Consider the following 19,272-nt stretch of genomic DNA (forward strand, 5'->3'; position numbering starts at 1 on the left):
ACCCCAGCAAACCATGACAAGCATGGCAGACCAGGGGCTCCTTCATTCACTGTGCTGCTGGCTGGCCCTGTCTGAGGCTCCTTTCCCAGACCGTGCTCCCTGGCCAGGAAGAGGACGGCCATCTCCTCCTCGCTTGAGGAGGTGCCACAGAGACACCAACAGGGCACACCCCACTTCCTTCAGCCAGCAGAGCCCCTCTGCTCAGAGCCATGGCTTGCAGGCACGGTGAGGCTTGGGGCCAGAGTGATGTCCACACACTAGAAGCCAGGTCACGCAATGACAGCGAGAAGCCCAGTAGGCTCCCTTCTCGGGCTCCGAGGACTGTGGTGGGTGACCAAGAACCCTGGCCTGCAGGGTGGTGGGTGGGTCACGCCCCATTCCCCAGCTCACTGACACGCTGGCGCAGGTGAAAGGCAAACTCGAACATGGTGGCCGCGATGCTCTGATGAATGAGGTACCTGGGTAGACGGCCCTGGAGAAGGCAGGGAGTGGTCAAAGAAAGAAAAGAAAACGACCTGGTCCGGCCAGGGATCCCCCAACCCTGCCTCCCCTTCCCTTCCCTCCCCTCCCCCAACAGCTGGCGCCTGCGGGGTGCCTGGGGTCACAGTGCAGGTGCAGCTATGGCAAGGAGCCAGGTCCCCCTTTTGCCACACCCTTGCCGGGAAGAACACACAGTGCCCAGGGCTTGGCATCGACCACACAAACAGACCCGGGTGGGGCTGGCTTGGCTGTCTGCCACCGCCCCTTCTTGGGGCCTGCAGGGAGGAAGGGGGAAGAGTTGGATGGAGAGGACACATGGAGACTGGCCCCAGATTTCAAGTAGAAAAGGAGGCTGAGAGTCAGTGGCCCTGAGCATGGAAAGGAATCTCTGGGGTGCAGCAGGGTTCCCCCAACCAGGGCCTAGCTTGCAAGCCGACTCCCTCCATCTCTTTACTCACCTTAAGATCCGTGTTAAGAATCCAGATGAAGGTGCATACGTGAGGGTTACTGGCTGACCTGAGCACGACAAAGCCCCCGGGGCCATTCTCTCCCCTGAAGAGAAAGGGGCTGTTCAGGGGCTGCTCTGGAGCCAAGTGTGCTCCCTGTCCATACACACACACTCACAAACACATACACACTCTTTCTCTCCCTATGTTGTTCTCTTTTTTCTTTATTTTTGATAATCTTTACGTAGTTAATTATGACACAAAGGTTCAAGGGCTACAGGAAAGTGGGTAAGACTATTATTTCCACATTATTTTTTCCTGTGTCTGGGGTAAAGGGGGGCCCTGTGTTATTCTTGGAGGGAGTGGATGGGCCAATGCCATCTGGGACCTGCTCCCCGGCTAACAGGTGTCCCCTAGGCTGCGGAGTTGGCCTGCACCCGTACCCATTTCATGCTGGGGAGGCCTCCTACAGCTGTCTGTAGTGGTCGGATCTGGCTGGCATGGGCTGGGCTGGGCGTAAGCCCACTTTCCAGGCAAGAAGCTGGCAGCCAGAGAAGGAAGGAGATAGCCCTGTCAACCAGTAAGTGTGCTGCAGGTCAAGTCCAGAGCCCCACCCTCATGTTCTAGAACAGTGCTCTCTGCTGGCAGAGAGGAGGGGTTGTGCGGGACTAGCTACCAGCCACCTGCATGCAGCACGGAGGGCCAGGATTAGACAGTGAGGAAATCCAGGAGGCCAGAGTAGACAGCCTGAAGACTTTTGCTCCCTTTCTTCCAGGAGATGAGAGGCAAGTCCACAGGGCCAGGATGGGGAGAGGAAAAGAGGACCCATGTACTCTTAGGCACCAGGAGGAAGCCCAGACTGGGGGACCTCTCGCTCCCAGCCCCCTGCCCTGATCCCTGCCTGTGGTCTACTGCGGTCAGCTGCCAACCACACACATCCCCTCCAGCTGGGGCAACTGGGATCAGGCAGTTACTGCCCCACCTCCTCCTTGGGGCTCCCCCAGCACAGCAGCCAGATGAGCAGGATTAGGGGCTGGGAGGGTCCTTGGTGGGCTAGGGCGGTATCAGAGGAGCCAGCGCCCAGCTGGGCACAGTGCACCTGACACTGCTCACTGCTCCCCAGGCTGGCTCAGGTGAGGCCAGGCTCACCTGACGTATTTGTGCATTGGGGGCTTGGCACAGTGTGTCGTGGCGATGCCAGCTGACAGGTACCGGTCCCTGCGCCGCTCGATGCGCCTCACATTCACAAAGTCCCTGGAGGAGGGAGGAAGGGAGTGAAGGAGGGTTGGTTTAGCACTGGGGGCGTGTGGGAGGACACAGAGCCCAAGATCCAAGTGCACGAGCCTTGGCTGAGAGGGGGGACTTGGGGGAAACTCACCTAGGGGAGACCACACCGCCCGCGGCTCCTGCAGACACATCATAGGAGATGAGAGTGTTGTCGTCTACCCGCTGCAGGATCTGAGGACCATCAGGAGGGTGGGAGGGGAGAGGGAAGAGGACGGCCTTAGGTGCAGGAAAGCCCCAGGGACAGGGTACCGCTCATTGGAATCCCCCCACTCCACTGGCCTTCTCTCTGTCCCAGTCCCCTTGCTAATGGCCATGTTCCACAGGCCCCAGGCTGTAAACTCCACATGTTCCTCCTTCCCTCCTTCCACCTGCTCTACGGGAGACACCAGCCCGGCACACAGGTAGGGAAGCTGCATCACATGGTGACCGGGCCGCTCACCTGGCAGGCAGTGACAGTCTTGTTCCACAGTACCATCCTCTCAGGCTGCAGGATCACCTCCTGGTACACCAGCTCCGCAGGGCACGACAGGAAGGTCTGTGGGCAGGGGGATGTCAGCAGGGCTCAGGTAGGTCAGGCCTTCCCTCCTGGCTGGGAGGCACATGCTGGGGGACCCCTGGACACCTCCTCCCCTCACCCACCTTCAGGATGAATGTCTTGCCGTGAAAGGGGATCTCGATGGTGTACACGGTGTCCCCGTATTCCTGTGGCAGGGAGGAGGGGAATGGGCATGGGGACAGGGGTGGGTGATGAGTGGGGGTGGTACACAGCAAGCACCACAGGATGGAAACCCCCAGGTGTCTGGGGACATCTGAACAGCTGTTCAGATGTGGGGCCACAGGGGCAGGGCGGGGGCAGAGCAGAGCTTCAGACATAGAGCTAAAGAACAGGGCAAAGGTGTGGCCCAACGGCCGTGAACCGCCCAGGGCGACCAGCCGGGTAAGGCCTGGGCAGGTGGGTGTTCTCCAACCCCTGCAACTTTTTCAGAGTATGCTGTTGTGATCATGAAAAACACCAGCCACAGCCAGAAGCCTGGCTGTCCCTTCAAAGCCAGGGTTCCAGGGACCCGAATGGCAGGATGGCAAGGACCAAGGGGCTGGAGGCTGATGGGGGACAGGGGGAAAGACGGGAAGGGGGTTAGGGGATCCCAGCCTCCCACAGGCTCTAACCTCAGACCTCAGAAGAGAGAGGGCTGTGGGGGAAGAGGGGCTTCTTACATTATTCTTCTCGAATTTCCAGTTCTCCTCCTGGGCCAAGATCTGGTCCACCACTGCAGTGGCCTCCTTGCCCTGGCGGATGTACTCCCGTTCCTGGCACAGGAAGGCGACCCACAGGGGTCAGCCTGGACCAACTCTCTCTTCCAGCCACATCCCACACCTCCCAGAGGGGCCTGGCCCAGCTATACCTTCATACAGGCTCCACCTGGCACTCAGGCTGCCTGTCCTGGTCATCCCCCTGCCTTACTGACAAGTCTGGCCCCCAACCCGCCCCCACCCTGCTCTGGGTTGCCCCTTCTGACGGCTCGGTGGGAGCGAGCAGAGAAAATACCTGGGCAGAGAAACTTTTCTTCCCAGTGACTTCTTCGTCTGATTCATTGTCAGACCCTGCAGAAAACACGTCCCGCTGATAATGGCAAGGGGTGGGGAGAGAGCGTGGGAGGCGCTGGGAGCGCGAGGCTGCGGGGGCTGAAGGCGTGTGGGATAGGGCTGCTGGCTTTCCCCTGGGAACCTAACAGAGGAACAGAGAGAACACAGCCAGCCCCATCCCCCCCAGAAGGCACCTCCCCTATCCAGCGGCCCTTACCTGCAAAGGATTCTGGGGGCGAATAGAACTGGCCCTCGGTCAGGGCACTGGAGAACAAGAGGGGTCCACGGGCCACAGCAGCCTGGGCAGTGAGGTACCCTGGGGAGTGGACAAAGGCAGCCATGGTTCAGCAGACTGGAGGAACACATACACAGACCCTGTGCCCCACCAGCCCCAGGTACCCCCTCAGCTCCCGGCAGGTGGCTCAGAGGTGACAAGCCAGCTAAGAGCCCACTCTGACGCCTGCCCAGTTGATCTCCTAGGTCAGGCAGGGTCCCAGCACTCACATCGCTCCTCCTCGGCCTCCTGGGGTAGGACTTTGAAGTCGAGGAACCAGGTCTCCAGCCAGGCAAGAACGAAGGAGACGATGGGGAGCAAGTAGCCAAAAGCCCCCTTGTTGAGCAGCTGTGGGGGAAGGGGCTTAGCTGCTCGGCAGAGGCGTGCCCACGGAGACCCAGGGCTCTCTCTGGGCACCGAAACGGGCCTTCCTAGCGCGGGCACACACTCCACACTCTGTACCAGCTGCCTGGGGACTCTGGCACAAGCCCCAGCTGGGGTTGGGCTGGAGGAAGAATTTCTGATTCCTGAAGTTGTAGGAGAGGGGTAAGTGAGGGATGAAGATGATCCTTGGATTTCTTCCTTAAAAATGCTTTATTTGTTTGTTTGTTTATTTGAAAGGCAGAGTCACACAGAGAGAGGGAGAGACAGAGAATAAGAATCTTCAACCCACTGGTTCACTCCTGCAGTGGCTACAAAGGCCAGAGTTGAGCTGGTCCAAAGCCAGGAGCCTGGAGCTTCCTCCAGGTTCCCCAAGTGGACCCAAGGGCTCAAGGGCTTGAGCCATCCTCTGCTGCCCTTCCAGGCACACTAGCAGGGAACTGGATGGAAAGTGGAGCAACTGGGACTCAAACTGGCACCCACATGAAATACTGGTGCTGCAGGCAGTGGCTTCAACCACTATGGCGTGATGGCACCAGCCCCAAAGATGATTCTTTATAAATAAGCTCCCACTCGCTCCCACTCGCTCCCAGCCCAGCCTGCAAGGACAGAAACCAGAATCAGAGAAAACAGGCAGTTTCTTAGGAGAAGCCCAGCCCTCTGTTAGATGCCCACTAGCCCAGTCAGACCTTGAGCCACTGACCTCAGAGAGGATGACCTTGACAATAAGGAAAGCACTGGACACGAGCGTAGTGATCTGCCAGGGGAGAGGAGGAGGGAGAGAGGGAAGGCAGAGGCTGGGGGGGTGAGTCCTCCTCCATCACCCCCTCCCTTGCCCCAGCCCTGCCAGGGCCCAAGGGCTGCTGGGAAAGGGGCCTCTTACCGCAATCACCCACCAGTGCCGGAGCCGCAGCACGGCGTAGGCCAGGAGCAGTCCTGAGAAGCGGAAGAAGGCCAGCACCTGGTGGGGAAGGGCGCCCAGCCATCAGGGCAGCCTGCAAGCACCCCATCCCTGGCTGCCACTGACCCCCTTCCCCAGCTGGCCTGCAGGCCTGCTCTGCCAGCTGTGCAGGGGCACAGGCAAGGAGTGACCAGCCAACCTGGAGTCAGGGCTTCCCAAAGCAGAAAGGGGGTTTGTTAAGGGACCTGTCTAACAACAACTGGGTAAGTCGTAGAAAGAAGACAGCCCAGGCCGACTTGCAGCCCGCTCCCCACCCCCAGGGTCCCTGGACTCTAGCGAGGACACTCACAAAGATGTCAAAGAAGGAGGTCTTGAAGCTGTAGTGGACGATCTCCTGCTCCAGGCTCCTGCGGATGCCTGTGCTGGTCTGGTGGAGAGGGGCAGGGAGAGTGCTGAGGCGGAACCCTGGCCTGGGGCTGCCCTGCACTCCCAGGAAGGGCAGGGTCGCAGGGGGCTGGGGGGCAGGGGTAAGATGCTGAGACACCCCAAACAGGCACACCCTGCCAGTGGCCAGGGACTCCAGGCACTCACACAGATGCCCCAAGATGCAGGCAGCCCAGACTCAAGGAGCTGCTCAGGAAGTCGCAGCCTTGAAGGCTGCAGGAGCTGGGAAGGGGAGATGATGGTATGCAGACAGGATGCTGGGGCCTCCTCTCCCCTAGAACCACAGTGCTTCATCTTCCCAGCCAACACTCCATCTGGGGTGACAGGGGCCGGGCAAGGGCATGGGGTCAGATGGAGCCCCAGGTGGCAAACTGATTGATTAGGTTTGTGCTTAATGGGCAGAATCCATCACACCACTCCCTGTCCTTGCTCTAGCTCACCGCACATTTCACCAGTGCCCGAGACCTTAGTCTGGCTGCATGTCCAGGCGGATACTGAGAATCAGGTCTGGTCTGCATGGGCACCAGGCAGACACTGGAGGACCATGGCAAGTGCAGCTCAGGAGCCCTGAGACCCAAGAACCTTCATGTCCACCCAACAGAAGGGGGGCTTCTGGGTTCCAACAGGTCATCTGGACTGGGAGAGGAGGGCCCTGTTAAAGATGCAGATGCTCAGATTATTGGGTCCACATCTCAGAGAAAGCTAAGCATAGCACATCTTCACCAAGAACCAGGAGATTCGGATGCCCAGAGGCAGCAGGCATGTGCCCACACATCCCCAAGACAACCTACGAAACCCGGCTGCCAGGCTTGCTGCTGAGAGCTCACTACCCCGGCTCCTCGTGGAGCCTGCAACCCCTCCCACCCCGGGGAGCCTCCGTCCTCCACCTCTCTTACCCCAGGGTCATATCAGGCCCCAGCAGGGCCTTCATTTTTCACTGCTCACTTTGCCTGCTTGTGACTACAGGCCCCCCTATGTCACTCACACATCCTTGAGGGGTCCTGCAGGTCATACAAACACCACCTAGCTGAGCATGAATAGGCTTCAGGCAATGAGAGAACATCACCAAGGACTTGGCACAGGTACCTGGCAAGGGGCAGGCCACTTGCCCTACTGGCCATGGGGCAAGTTTCCATGATATCTGAATGCATATCTGGGTGGGGGTTGGGGAAAGACTTCCCCACTCTGTCCCACCCCGTCCGGGTCCCCATGTGTGCGTGATGGCTGCCGACAGCCCAGGGTTATGACAGGAAAACCAGCAGAGTCTTTTCAGCCTTTCTCTGGTAAGAAACTGGGTTCTCAACGTTGGGTGGGAACAGATCTTGGCACCTGCTTGGACACTGGCCAGGACCTTCAAGGGGAGGAACCCAAACTAGCCCAAGGTGGCCTCCAAGCCCTGTCCCCTCCAACTCTGTGCCCCAACCATTCCCTCCCTCAACTCCTCAGGCCTCCCAATGGCCTCATCTTCCTGGGCCCCAGGCTTCAGTCCTGGAGGAAGTGGTCCTTGTCACCCCAGATTCTGATGGTGAGCTCACGCTGCAGAAGGGAAATGAGAGGGGACCCCTGGTGGGGGTCACAGTCCAGGTAGAGGATGGGGTGGGCATTTGGTGCAGCAGTTCCAACCCCACCTTGGGTATCTACACCCCATACTTCAGTGCCCAAGTTGGAACCCGATTCCAGTTTCCTTCTAAAGCAGTCTCTGGGAGGCAGCCAATGACGGCTCAAGTATTAGGCTTTAGTCGGAGTTCCCGGCTTGGCCCAGCCCAGTCCTAGTAACAAGGACTGAACCAGCAGATGGGCCGTCTGTGAGTCACACACTGTCTTTCCCTCTCCCATTCCTTGCCTTCCAAAGCAAACAATTAAACATCTTAAAAATTGAAAAAGGGAGCAGCTGGGCCAGCCCAGGCTTGTGACATCCTGTTCCTGGAGCTCCTGCCTCTGTGTGCTGTGGATGGACCCACAGCAGGGCCTGCACTGTCCACCCCCCGAGGGGCTGGGGGTTGGGGATGCCCAAACTCCTGAGCCAACCCCACTGTCCCCTAGTGTCTGCATTAGCAGGAAGCTGTAGGCAGAGGCAGAACCTGAATTCTGGCATTGTGATACAGGAAATCAGCATCTCCACCACTACAGCAATGCCAGACCCCTCTATGCCAAACGCCCACCTGCAGGGTGCTCAACTCAAGGCTGACTGATGAGCTGTACGCGGAACAGGAGCCTGAGTAAGTCAGGGCAGAAAGGTCATTTTCCTAGGTTCTCAGTCTCCACTAGTGGGCAGTACAGTGCAGAGGCCCAGGGTGTGACCTCTGGAGCAGACCGGGAGTTCAACCTGCCTCATGCCCTGGGTCAAATGACTCTGAGCCTTGTTTTCCTTGGCAGTGGCGTGAATGGCAGCTGTCTCCCCTTTATTCTTCATTTTAAGCAGATCCTCAATCCACAGGTGGCCTTCCCAGTGGCAGGGCAGATCCGAGGCCCCGTGAACTCCCCTCCCCCAAAGTGGCCCCAAACCTCACTCCAACTCACGTTCAGCTCAATGATCCAGAGCAGGGAGATGAAGAGCAGGTCAAAGGTGACAAACAGGCAGAAGGTGCGGCGCACGTCGGAGATGGCCAGGCGCTTCCTTGGGGGTGCCGGGAGCAGGTGCGAGGAGAGGCTCTGGCTGTGGGACAGCGAGGAGCCCAAGGAAGCCACGGCCGGCAGGCTGTGCTCCAACTCCCCAGGCAGCCTGCTCATCCTGGTGGCCCCACCTCAGGGCAGGAAGGGCAGGGCCTCAGCAGTGCAGCTGGGGTAAGAAAGTGGCTGGTCAGAATTGAGTAGGTCCTGGGCACCTCCTTCTGTCCCTTCACACACAGCCCTTAATACCCCTGCCCTTCACCCCAGGGCACTGATGCCACCTTCCTCTACCAGCCTGGCTGCCCAGCCTACAGAGCCTTCCTGCACCCTGCCCCACCCCAACAGTCCCAGGGGTCCCCCTCAGCCCTGTCTGGGGGCTCAGCCCCCCGCTGTGGCCTGGCCAGGCCCTGTGGTTCCGCCTCTGGTCCTGTCAACAGCCTCTTGGCCTGCCCCACCCCCAGGAAGAAGAGGGCCCCAAGCTCTGTTCTTTGTTTGCCAAGCACAAAGCCACATTCCCTCCCTCCCTCCCTTCCCCCTCCCCAGCAGCCAGCCTCCCCTCCCACCCTCTAATCCATGGCAACTGGGAGGGACTTCCTAGAGCAGCATTTCTGGGAGCTGGGACCTGAAAGCAGGGAGAACCGACCCCTGGATCCCTTCTCTCAGGCTCCACCACTGCTCCCTAGACCTAAGCACCGCCCGCCCTCTCCTGCGGCCACACCAGGTTCCCAAGGCTGGGTCTCCCAACGGTGACCTCTTCTCCATCAGCCATTCCTCCACTCCTGGCCAGAGCTGATAGCTTTTTGAAATGGAGAATGAACACTGCCACCCCATTTCCCCACTCCCATCCGGTCCTCCACCCTAGCTTCCCCGCCCACAACCCCAGCCCCGCACGGACCCTGTTGTCCTTACAAACTGCACCTCTGTCCCAAGACTGTGACCACTACCACCAGTGGACCCTTCAGGCCCTGCTGTGGATCCATCCACATGGCAATTATCCTGTCTTGGGGTCCTGGCCCTGGCTGTCCCCTTGATGAGGGATGTTTCCCTGGTCTTCCCAGCAGTGGCTCCTCCCACTCTCCTGCCCCCTCTCACAGCATTGGCTTGGGGCTGCCGGAAGCTCGGAAGCTCGCCTCTGCTTCATGGCCGACCACTGCTCTCCACAGATGCAGGGACTATGTCACACTTGGCCACAACTACCTCCCTCGCTCCCAGCACATGGCAGATGCTTTGTGACTGACTGGGTCTCCTGGCCCTCAATGCCAGGTCCCGCTGCAGGGAGGCCAGAGTGGCCCCCAAAGAAAGGAAGAAGCCACCTCACCTTTATCGTCCCTGTGCAAGCCCATGCCCAGCAGCTGAGGACCCTCAGCAGAAGCTGTGAGCAGGAAGACAAAGGCATTGGCCCAAGGCCACCTCTTTAGGGTTCCCTGAGGAAGTGAGAAGGAGACAGTTCCAGGAAGGGAGAACCCCTCTGTCCACCAGCCTGACCATACCAGACCTGCACATCCAACACATCCCTCATGCTGATAGGGCCGCAGTTCCAGGTGACATTTCTGTCTCTAATGGCCCTGGGTCTCCTGCCATGCATGTCTCCCTTCCTCTCTGTCTCCATTTCTCTTTGCCCCTTTCTTCCTGTTTTGCAAAGTAATTTTCCACTTGGATTTCTTAGTTTTTTTTTTTTAACCCCCTCTCTCACATCTGGTAGGTTCTGCTTTAGTTCAAAACAGAAACCTAACCCAGCATGGTAGGCTAGTAGCTTAAGCCCTTGCCTTGCCTGTGCCGGGATCTCATATGGGTCCCGTTCGTATCCCAGCTACTCCACTTCCTTTCCAACTCCCTGCTTGTGGCCTGGAAAAGCAGTGGAGGATGGCTCAAAGCCTGCATTCGAATGGGAGACCCAAAAGAAGCTCCCGGCTTCACATCAGCTCAGCTCCGGCCATTGTGGCCACTTGAGGAGTGAACCAGTGGACAGATCTTCCTCTCTGTCTCTCCTTCTCTCTATATATCTGCCTTTCCAAAATATAAAATCTTAGGGCCCAGCACGGTAGCCTAGTGGCTAAAGTCCTCGCCTTGCATGCACGCGGATCCCATATCCCAGCTGCTCCACTTCCCTTCCAGCTCCCTACTTGTGGCCTGGAAAAGCAGTGGAGGATGGCTCAAAGCTTTGGGACCCTACACCCATGTGGGAGACCCAGAATAAGCTCCTGGCTTTGAATTGCCTCAGCTCTGGCCTTTGTAGCCACTTGGGGAGTGAACCAGTGGATGAAAGATCTTTCTCTGTTTCTCCTTCTCCCTGTTAATCTACCTTTCCAACAAAAAAACAAATAAATCTTTTTTTTTTAAAGATTTATTTTATTTTTATTACAAAGTCAGATATACTGAGAGGAGGAGAAATAGAGAGGAAGTGGAGCCGCCGGGATTAGAACTAGCGGCCATATGGGATCAAGGCGAGGACCTTAGCCACTAGGCCACGCTGCAGAGCCCAAATCTTCTTTTTTTTAAGATTGATTTATTTTTATCACAAAGTCAGATATACAGAGAGGAGGACAGACAGGAAGATCTTCCATCCGATGATTCACTCCCCAAGTGAGCACAACGGCCGGTACTGTGCCAATCCGAAGCCAGGAACCTGGAACCTCTTCCGGGTCTCCCACACGGGTGCAGGGTCCCAAAGCTTTGGGCCATCCTCGACTGCTTTCCCAGGCCACAAGCAGGAAACTGGATGGGAAGTGGGGCCGCCAGAGCTGGAATCAGCGCCCATATTGGATCCCAGCGCGTTTAACGCAAGGACCTCAGCTGCTAGGCCTTACCCGCTTCGTCTTTTGCATCAGTTCCTATCCGTTCTCTTTGGTCCCACTTCTGGCTGCTGTACTTGCCTCCTCCTGGTCTGCTCCCTGTCTGTCCTCTCCTCTGGCTTCCTCCATTCCCATGGATGGGACTGGGGTGGCAGCAGCTTGCGGGGAAAGGGGTGAAACATACTTGGAGCAGCAGGTACAGACGCGCGCATGCCCAGACAGCTGTTCCTGCAGACGGGGCTCTGAGCAGAGAGGCTTAGGGAACCTAGCAGGGCTGACGACCCCAGTGTGTGTGTGAACCACATGTGGAGCTCCTAGGTAGGGGTAGGAAACCAACTGGCCTCAAGCTGGGAAAAGTGGGGCCCTCTGAGACCTGTGCCCCAGTCTCAAGGCAACTACTGACTCCCAGAACCCTAAGACAAGTTCTTCTTCTTAATATTATTTTGTAAAATGGGAATAGACCATGGCATTCCCACATCCTTTTCAGGGTAGGCATCTGTGGTAACACACCCACACCCTCCATCCGAGTGTGTCTGGGTTCAAGTTCCTCCCTGCTTCCTGGTAAAGCAGACGCTGGGAGGCAGTTTGTGCCAGCTCAAGCAGTTGAGTCTCTGTCACCCACATGGTAGACCTGGATGGGGTTCCAGGCTCCAGTCTGCAGCCTGCTTAGGCCCCAGCTGCTGCAGACATTCGGGGAGTGAACGAGCAAATGGAAGATCTTTCTCTCTCTGTCTTCCAAATAAAATGAAAATAAACAGGGGCTGGCATTTTGGTGCAACAGCTTAAGCTGCTGCCTGCAACAGCAGCTTCCCACATGAGCATTGGTTTGAATGAGGAGCCTGCTTCCGATCTCCTTGCTAACGTGCTCAGGGACAGCAGCAGCAGATGGCTCACGTGCTGGGGTCCCTGCCGCCTGTGTGGGGGATCAAGATGGAGCTTCATACCTCTGCCTTCCACCTGGCCAACTCCAACCTCAACCATGGAAGCCACTAGGGAGTAAACTAGCAGATCCAAGATTGCATTATCTATCTGTGCTTTTCAAGGAAATAGGAAATCCCTGGGGCCAGTGTGGTAACTCAACAAGCTAATCGTCTGCTTGTATTACCAACCTCCCATATGGGCACCAGTTCATTTCCCGGCTGCTCCACTTCCCATCCAGCTCCCTGCTTGTGGTCTGGAAAAGCAATAGAGGATGGCCCAAAGTTTTGGGACCCTGCACCCACATGGGAGACCCTGAAGAAGCTTCTGGCTCCTGGCTTTAGACTGGTTCAGTTCCAGCCACTGCAGCCATTTGGGCAATGAACCAGCAGATGGAAGATCTTTTTTTCCCTCCTCTAAAAATCTGTCCTTTAAATAAAAATAAATACGTAACTCTTTAAAAAGAAAAAAATAAAAACACAAACTTTTTAAACTCCTTTTAAACATACAGCAACTTACAAACAACAACTGTACTTGGAATCTCAAATCTGAGATAGATAAAAATTAGACTGTGATGGTGAAAGTAGCTACAGGCTGCCAGCCCCCTTGCTCAGGCTCCAGCAGCCCTAGAGGCCTCCAAGGGCCAGCTTAGAAACAGCCCACCTTGGGCTTGGTAGCGTGGCCTAGTGGCTAAGGTCCTCGCCTTGATCCCATATGGCTGCTGGTTCTAATCCCGGCAGCTCCACTTCCTTTCTATCTCTCCATCTCTCCTCCTCTCAGTATATCTGACTTTGTAATAAAAATAAAATAAATCTTTAAAAAAAAAGAAAGAAAGAAACAGCCCACCTAGATCGCTTTGGAGTTCCCTGGACTGCCTGTCGGTCAGTGACAAGACCTTGGCCTGCAACTGTCTCCCAGCCTCCAACACTGTATCCCTAGCTAACTGTCCAACCAGGCCTGGAAGGCAGAGAGTCAACAGTCAGCAAGAACAGCTGGCCCTGGCTTCCATCCCGCTATGGGCAGACAGGTACAAGCCTTGTGAGGTTTTTCTCACCCCCCCCCAGCCCTGCCCTCGCATGACAGCCCTTCCCAGGTGCCTTGAGAGGCGTCAGGAGGGAAGCCTGGCTTGTGGCATGAAGCAGTCAGCCTGGAACCACTGCAGAGTTGACACCCATGTGCTGCGGCAGCTGAGCTGCTAAGGCTTGGGAGAAAGGGAAGGCAGCTTGGTGGTTGGGACAGTCAGGGTCAGGGCACCTGGGTGACTGGTTATTTCAAGGGGATGGTCACAGGGTTTACCCCTTCTCCAGGCTTTTATCCCTAAGGCCACTTGCAGTGGACTGGGGGAGGGGCTCCAAACCTTAGGGACAGCAGGAGGTGACTGACAGCGTGGGAAACAGAGCAGACCGTCATCTCAGACTGCCCCTCCCACTTTGGGGCCTGGGGCAGAGACCACCTCCTCACATTTAAAAAAAAAAAAAAAAGAACAGCAACCAAAACACACTCAATTTTACTTTCCTGCATACAGAGAGATGGCCTAAAGGGGTCAGTTTTATGTCACTCATATTTTGCCACCTGCACCAACTCCCAGAATTCCTTCCTCACAGAGAAGTGTCAGCAGGCAGGGCGTGAGGCCTGTGCCAGCTCAGAGGTGGCTGTGGGAGGCAGGAGACGAGTGGGTGGCAGGGATGGTTGGAATGCACAGGTGGCAGGTAATAAAAGTCACCCTGTGGGGCCTGGGCTCAAATCTCAACTCAGCAGTTCTCCTGCTGGGGCAGCCTGGACTATAAGCCAGCCAAGTTACCCTGGCTCCAGCAATAGTGATTCCTGGTTGGGCTTGGGTGTAGGGGCAGGAAGGGGAGTTGTCACTTCCTTTGCCACTCCCCTTCCCACTCATGCTGCTTGGCCTGGGCTCAGAGGCCAGCTCCTGAGGTCACCACACATGATGAACATCAATCCTCCCTTCCGCTCCCCACCTGCACCCCTCCCCCCAGCCTGATGGTCGCAGATTTTAGTTCACACAGGCAAATGCAGCGAGCAAAGCTATGATTTTGACAGTGAAATCAACCGCCTGCCCAAGCCTTGGTGGCTGCGGCTGTAACCTGTTTGGACCACAGGCCTCTGGGGGCATCTTGGGGGTCAGTGATGCCAACTCCAGAGACCCCACACCCTGTCTGTGCCGCCCTACGGGGGGCTGAGCTCCATGGGCTACAGGAGGGAGTGCAATCCCCCAGCTCCACCCACCGTGTCCTCAAGTGCCCCCCCTTTCCCAGTGACATAGCTTCTCCTGAGGTGGCAGGGCTTTCCACAGTACCACCGGCTCACACTACGTCCCTCGGGAAATGCCAGCACCAGCCGCACTTGGGCCACGGGGCTGCCTGGGGTACCCCTCACCCCAAGGAAGGCAGGATTTGGCAGTCAAGCGAAAACTGGATTCAACACAAGGAGACGGATCAAGCCAAGCCTGCGACTCCCCCCACAGGGGTCACTTACTCTGTGGCCTGAGTGTCCCTCCTCAGTCCAACGCGGCCAACAACAGCACCTCCTCCTCCCAGCAATTACCAGGAGCAAGCCACCTGCTCTGGGCAGTGGCTCTAGGCAGAGCTACTGTGTGAACAGGCACTCTTCTCGCTTCCCTGGAGGGACAGAGCTGACTGGGGAAGCCCTGTGAGTGCCCAACTTAATGGAGGACTCACAGCAAGGTGAATGGCAAGGCTGTGCGTGTGGATGAGGGCAACCCTGCCACTGGCCAACCTAAGAGGATGCAGGCTCAGGAAGGATACAGCTGACCACAGCAAGAGAAGCTATCAGACGGGGAGTGGTCTACGCTGGTCCCAGGAGGAGGACATACCAGGGTGGGCAGAGCTGACCCCATAGGTTCCCCAGGCTTCCCCAGGAGCCGGCTGTGAGCTTCTGCTGGATATAGGGTTGTATGCATGGAGCCCAACAGGACAGGCTGCCCCCTACACACACATCTCATCTCCACTTCAAACCATCAGCAAACCCTGTGATTTTTTTTTTCCCTGGGAAATCCAGCTGGGATCTTCCACTGCTCAGCCGGTCACCACCCAAGCCACCTCCTCTCACCTGCTATCACTTCCTGCCTTCTGCTTCCTCCTCGTCCCAAGTCTATTCTTGCCACAGCAGCCAGAGAGAAGGACACCGCTAACAGTCAGAGGGGTTCCACGTAGTAGGCTCATCTACTACTCAGAGTGCTCAGACTTCCTGCTCCCCAAGGCAGTAGCTGTAGCTGCAGCTGCGCTCCCAGGCTCCCAGAGGCTACCAGGAAATGCGCTCCGCAACTCAAGAGTCAGAGGTGCACGCCCACACTTCAGCCAGGCCAGACCACCCTTCCTGGGGACTGGGTACCCTGTGCTGGAGTCTTGCCCTGGTCAGCACTCAGGCCCCTTCCTCCCCTTCCCAGCAGGCAGGTCAGGGGAACCCTTCATTTTCCCTGCACACCAATTTGCTGAGGGCCTCACAGTGCTGAACCAGGACAGACGTGGTGGAGTTCAGAGGCTTCCAGTCCTATGCCTTGGCTCACTAGCCCCACCCACTGCACCCCAGAAGATTTGGGCAGTTCTTAGAGAAGTGGGAGGCCAAGGCCACGGTCATAACTGAGCGCCCCAGGCCAAGGCCTTCCCCTTCCCCTTCTCCTTTCCTTCTGGGGAAGTGGAAAGACAAGTCAAGTGGAAACAGAAACTCGATGCGCCCCAGAGGCTCCTTCTGGTGTCTGCATTTACTCAAAAATCCCAATGAGCCCACCCAGACCCCGTGCAATGTTGGGGATGCCCCAGCTTGGGCACACTGTGATCCCTGGCTTGTCAGGGCCCCCCGAGTCACACCAGCAACCCTTGAGATGGATGGGGTCGAGCTCCCAAGGCCAGTCTGGAAAGGGGCAGTCATCTTTTCATCTTCCAGGGGAGGTCTTGCTCCCCTCGAGAAGTCCCCACATGTGCCCAGCGCTAGCCCTGGCCACGGAGAAGCCAGAAAGAGCTTAGATGGGATGCCCTCCTTGCCCTGGACCCAGTGACATGGCAGCAGCAACTGGAGCCCTAAGAAAGTTTCTGGAAGGCAGCCATGGCCCTGGTATTAGGATATGGTTCTTCAAATTTCTGCTGGGGGAAACAGATCTTGACATGACTTTTATTGGACCTCAACTTCCCCATCTGTGAAATGGAGTCAACAAGGTCCACCACCAAATGGAACAAGAACGAGCCACCAAATGGGCAGGACTTTCGGGCTCAGCCGCAGGACCCCTCCCACCGCCAAAAGTCTAGCTGAGAAAGAGTTTGATTTCACGTAACACAGAATTACTGTCTACAGAGGGCTACCCCCAAGGACGTTAGGACCCTGTTCTGGCCCATCAGGGATTCTAGCCTGGTGAGGAAGACACAGTCACATGCATGTCACAACTGTGGCCAGCGCTGCAAGGAGGAGTGAACAAAGCGCGCGCGTGTGTGTGTGTGTATGTGTGTTTAAATGTGTGCCAGAGAAGGAGGAGCAGACCCAGACTGGAGTCAGCTCAATCAGGGGAGCCCCAGAGAGGAGGGGTTGTGGGCCGAGAAGCCTGTCAGCTGCAGACAAAGGCAGTGGGCAAGCCCGGCAGGCAAACCAGCAGACAGCCGACTCTGGTCCAAGGCACAGGCCCGTACAAAGGCTCCTGGGTGACACCATCCTGGGCTGCGCAGTCCCAGACACCAGAGGCCAAGCCTGCAGATCTCCCCAGGGCATGGCGCCAGCTGCACTCTGGGCTAAGGGGACACTTCCTCTTGACCAGCCGAAGCCACCTCTGTCATCCTCAGCCTTTTCCCCTCTCCCCCATCACTACCACTGCAGTTCTGCTCACAGGCCCCAGCTCTCCGAGCCCCCACCAGCCCTGACCTCCCCTCTGGTGACTGCAGCTGTTCCCATGACGGCCCTGGCCACCAGCTCCCCAGAGGAAACTACCCCCAGCCTTTCTCTCCCAGGACACCAAAGTCACTGCTGGCAGTGTGACCCCTGTCCATCTCCAGATCCACTTTCCTGAGCCCTCTGCCAGCAGGTCTGTGGCTCTGTCACCTTTGAATCTTCACCCCTGCCTCCAGTGCCCCCAGCTCAGCATTTTATTTATAGACAAAGAGTAAGGATTGGGGGATCTGAGGCAAAATGAGAAGTCATGTTAGTGCTTCTCAAGCAGTTGGGGAAAAAAAGAAAGAAAACTGGGGTTGGCGTTGTGACGCCATATACTACCACCTGTAATGCCAGCATCCCATATCCCAGCCTGCTGGTTGGGAGTCCCAGTTGCACCACCTCTGCTCCTTGCTAATGCTCCTGGGAAAGCAGTGGAGGATGGCCCAGCTGCTTGGGTCCTGTCACCCACGTGGGAGACCTGGATAAACCTCCTGGCTTCAGCCTGGCCCACCACCAGCCATTGCAGCTATCTGGGAAAAAAACCAGCAGATGGAAGACCTCTCTGTGCTTCTCCCTCTGTCACTCCACCCTTCAAATAGATCTTATCTCAAAAGAAGAAATTAAGATCTTAACCAGTGAGCTATGCTATCTTCACAGAAGTCACAATGGTCAAAAGGTTACATATTGGACACATACACGCTCTGGACTGTGCTAAGCCCCACCCCCTCGCTGCCCCCCCCCCCCCCGGACTTCTTGGGATCCTGCCAACGACTTTCCACTTCACCAAGGAGGAAAATGAGATTTGTCAGCGTTCCCAAAACCACATCAGAGCCCAGGTCATCTGTCTGTCTCCTTAGCCACGATGCTACCACAGAAAGGGTGCTAAGCTGACTCCCAGGGACCGGGGGTGGGGGGCTGCCAGAGTGCAGCAGGAGAAGGCATAATGAATGCAGGGCAGCTAGGGCCACCCCAGGCAATGGGCAGGACACTGCAGCTGCTGGACCCAGTCTCTGCCGGAGCCAGTTTAGGTTCTTCCAAGCAAGGAAGTGGCAAGTAAGCAAAACACTAGAGTGACAATGGAGACAGGGCTGGCAGTGGTTGGAAGTGGCGGGAGATGATCCAGTCTCCTGCTGGGAATCATTTCCACAAAGGTGATACTGTTTCAGATGGATAGATGAACAGGAAGAGGCCACCTGTTGGGCTTGGGAACTGAGGAAGGAGAGGAAGTGTAAGAGAATTCACAGGTTTCTGGCTGGGCTGGAGAAGCAGAGAGAATCTGCCAGACTAGCCCAGACTTCAGCCAGGGTGCCCACCCTGGGGAGGGGGGCAGCAAGAAGACTCAGGCTGGCACTCCAAGGAAGGCGCTGAGCCATGGACATACAGCTGGGTGTTCAGCTGACGTGAAGGAGAAGCTAGGAAGTGGATGGGACCAACCCGACTCCAGGGATAGAGAGGGCCTGGGTGGGGAAGAAAGGAAGGTGGGGGCCCCCCAATCCTGCCGGCACGTTAGCAAAACAAGTGGGCGGGAGGGTAATTCAGAATGAGGGTCCAGGGTGTCAGGCGTCCCTAAGAACTCCACAAGGCTACATTCAAGGCCCTGGGGACGCCAGGAAGCTGTTCCCAGAGGATTTGCAAAGCGAGCTGGAGAAACCTCGGGGCCACAGGGAGACAGAGACCCACCTCCTCAATCCCAAATCTCGATCCCTACCCCCCATGCTCTATCCCTGCCCCATAAAAAGATGCAGTCCCCTCGCTTCTCCTAAGAGTGAGGCTTTGGGAGGCGACCCAGAGCCGGGGGTCGCAGCTCCGGGGACCACCCCCCCCCCCCCCCACACACACACTACGTGGGGCGGAGCCAGGGGGCGGAACCCGGGACAAGGCGGGCGCGGGGAGGGTCGGACCGAACCCAGGGCGGACACTGGGCAGGGAGGCGGGACCTGCCGGCCGAAGGCAGCCCGCGAGCCACCGCCCGGTTCCAGCATCCTCGGCAGGACCCACCTGCTCCATGGCAGCCCGGGCGCCCAGCTCGTCCAGCGCGGGCTGCAGTCTGAGTTCCGCGGCTCCGGCAGCGGTCCTGAGCGGAAGCAGCTCCGCCGGCGGCGCTACTTCCGCCGCGGCTGAGTCCGCCCCCGAGAGCGGACCGGAGTTACGTCAGGCTGCAGCCCCGCCCGGAGGCCGCGGGACCTGAAGTCGGGTTTTAAGGGGCACGGGGCTTATGGAGGGTGGGGAAGTGGGAAAGAAGAAGCCCGGGGCTTTCGTCGCTGT

General features: G+C 57.4%; 1 protein-coding gene across 2 annotated transcripts; it reads right to left on the bottom strand.

The window, feature by feature from the left end:
• Positions 1-19,165, bottom strand: STARD3 (StAR related lipid transfer domain containing 3). Of its 2 annotated transcripts, none has more exons than XM_036495980.2 (15): positions 19,006-19,165; positions 8,318-8,576; positions 5,703-5,780; positions 5,336-5,413; positions 5,156-5,209; positions 4,302-4,419; positions 4,015-4,113; positions 3,760-3,815; positions 3,429-3,521; positions 2,853-2,915; positions 2,653-2,748; positions 2,305-2,384; positions 2,076-2,180; positions 939-1,032; positions 1-472 (listed from the first exon to the last, which is right to left on the bottom strand). In XM_036495980.2, exons 2-15 carry the CDS (start codon positions 8,525-8,527, stop codon positions 368-370), a joined length of 1,329 nt encoding a protein of 442 aa, XP_036351873.1. In that variant the 5' UTR covers positions 8,528-8,576; positions 19,006-19,165; the 3' UTR covers positions 1-367. The 2 variants fall into 2 exon arrangements, with proteins under 2 accessions (XP_036351873.1, XP_058531555.1); XM_058675572.1 differs by lacking the exon at positions 19,006-19,165 and adding an exon at positions 15,202-15,454.
• Positions 19,166-19,272: the final 107 nt, after the last annotated feature.

This window comes from Ochotona princeps, chromosome 17 (genome assembly GCF_030435755.1).
Source record: "Ochotona princeps isolate mOchPri1 chromosome 17, mOchPri1.hap1, whole genome shotgun sequence".
Taxonomy (NCBI): domain Eukaryota; kingdom Metazoa; phylum Chordata; class Mammalia; order Lagomorpha; family Ochotonidae; genus Ochotona; species Ochotona princeps.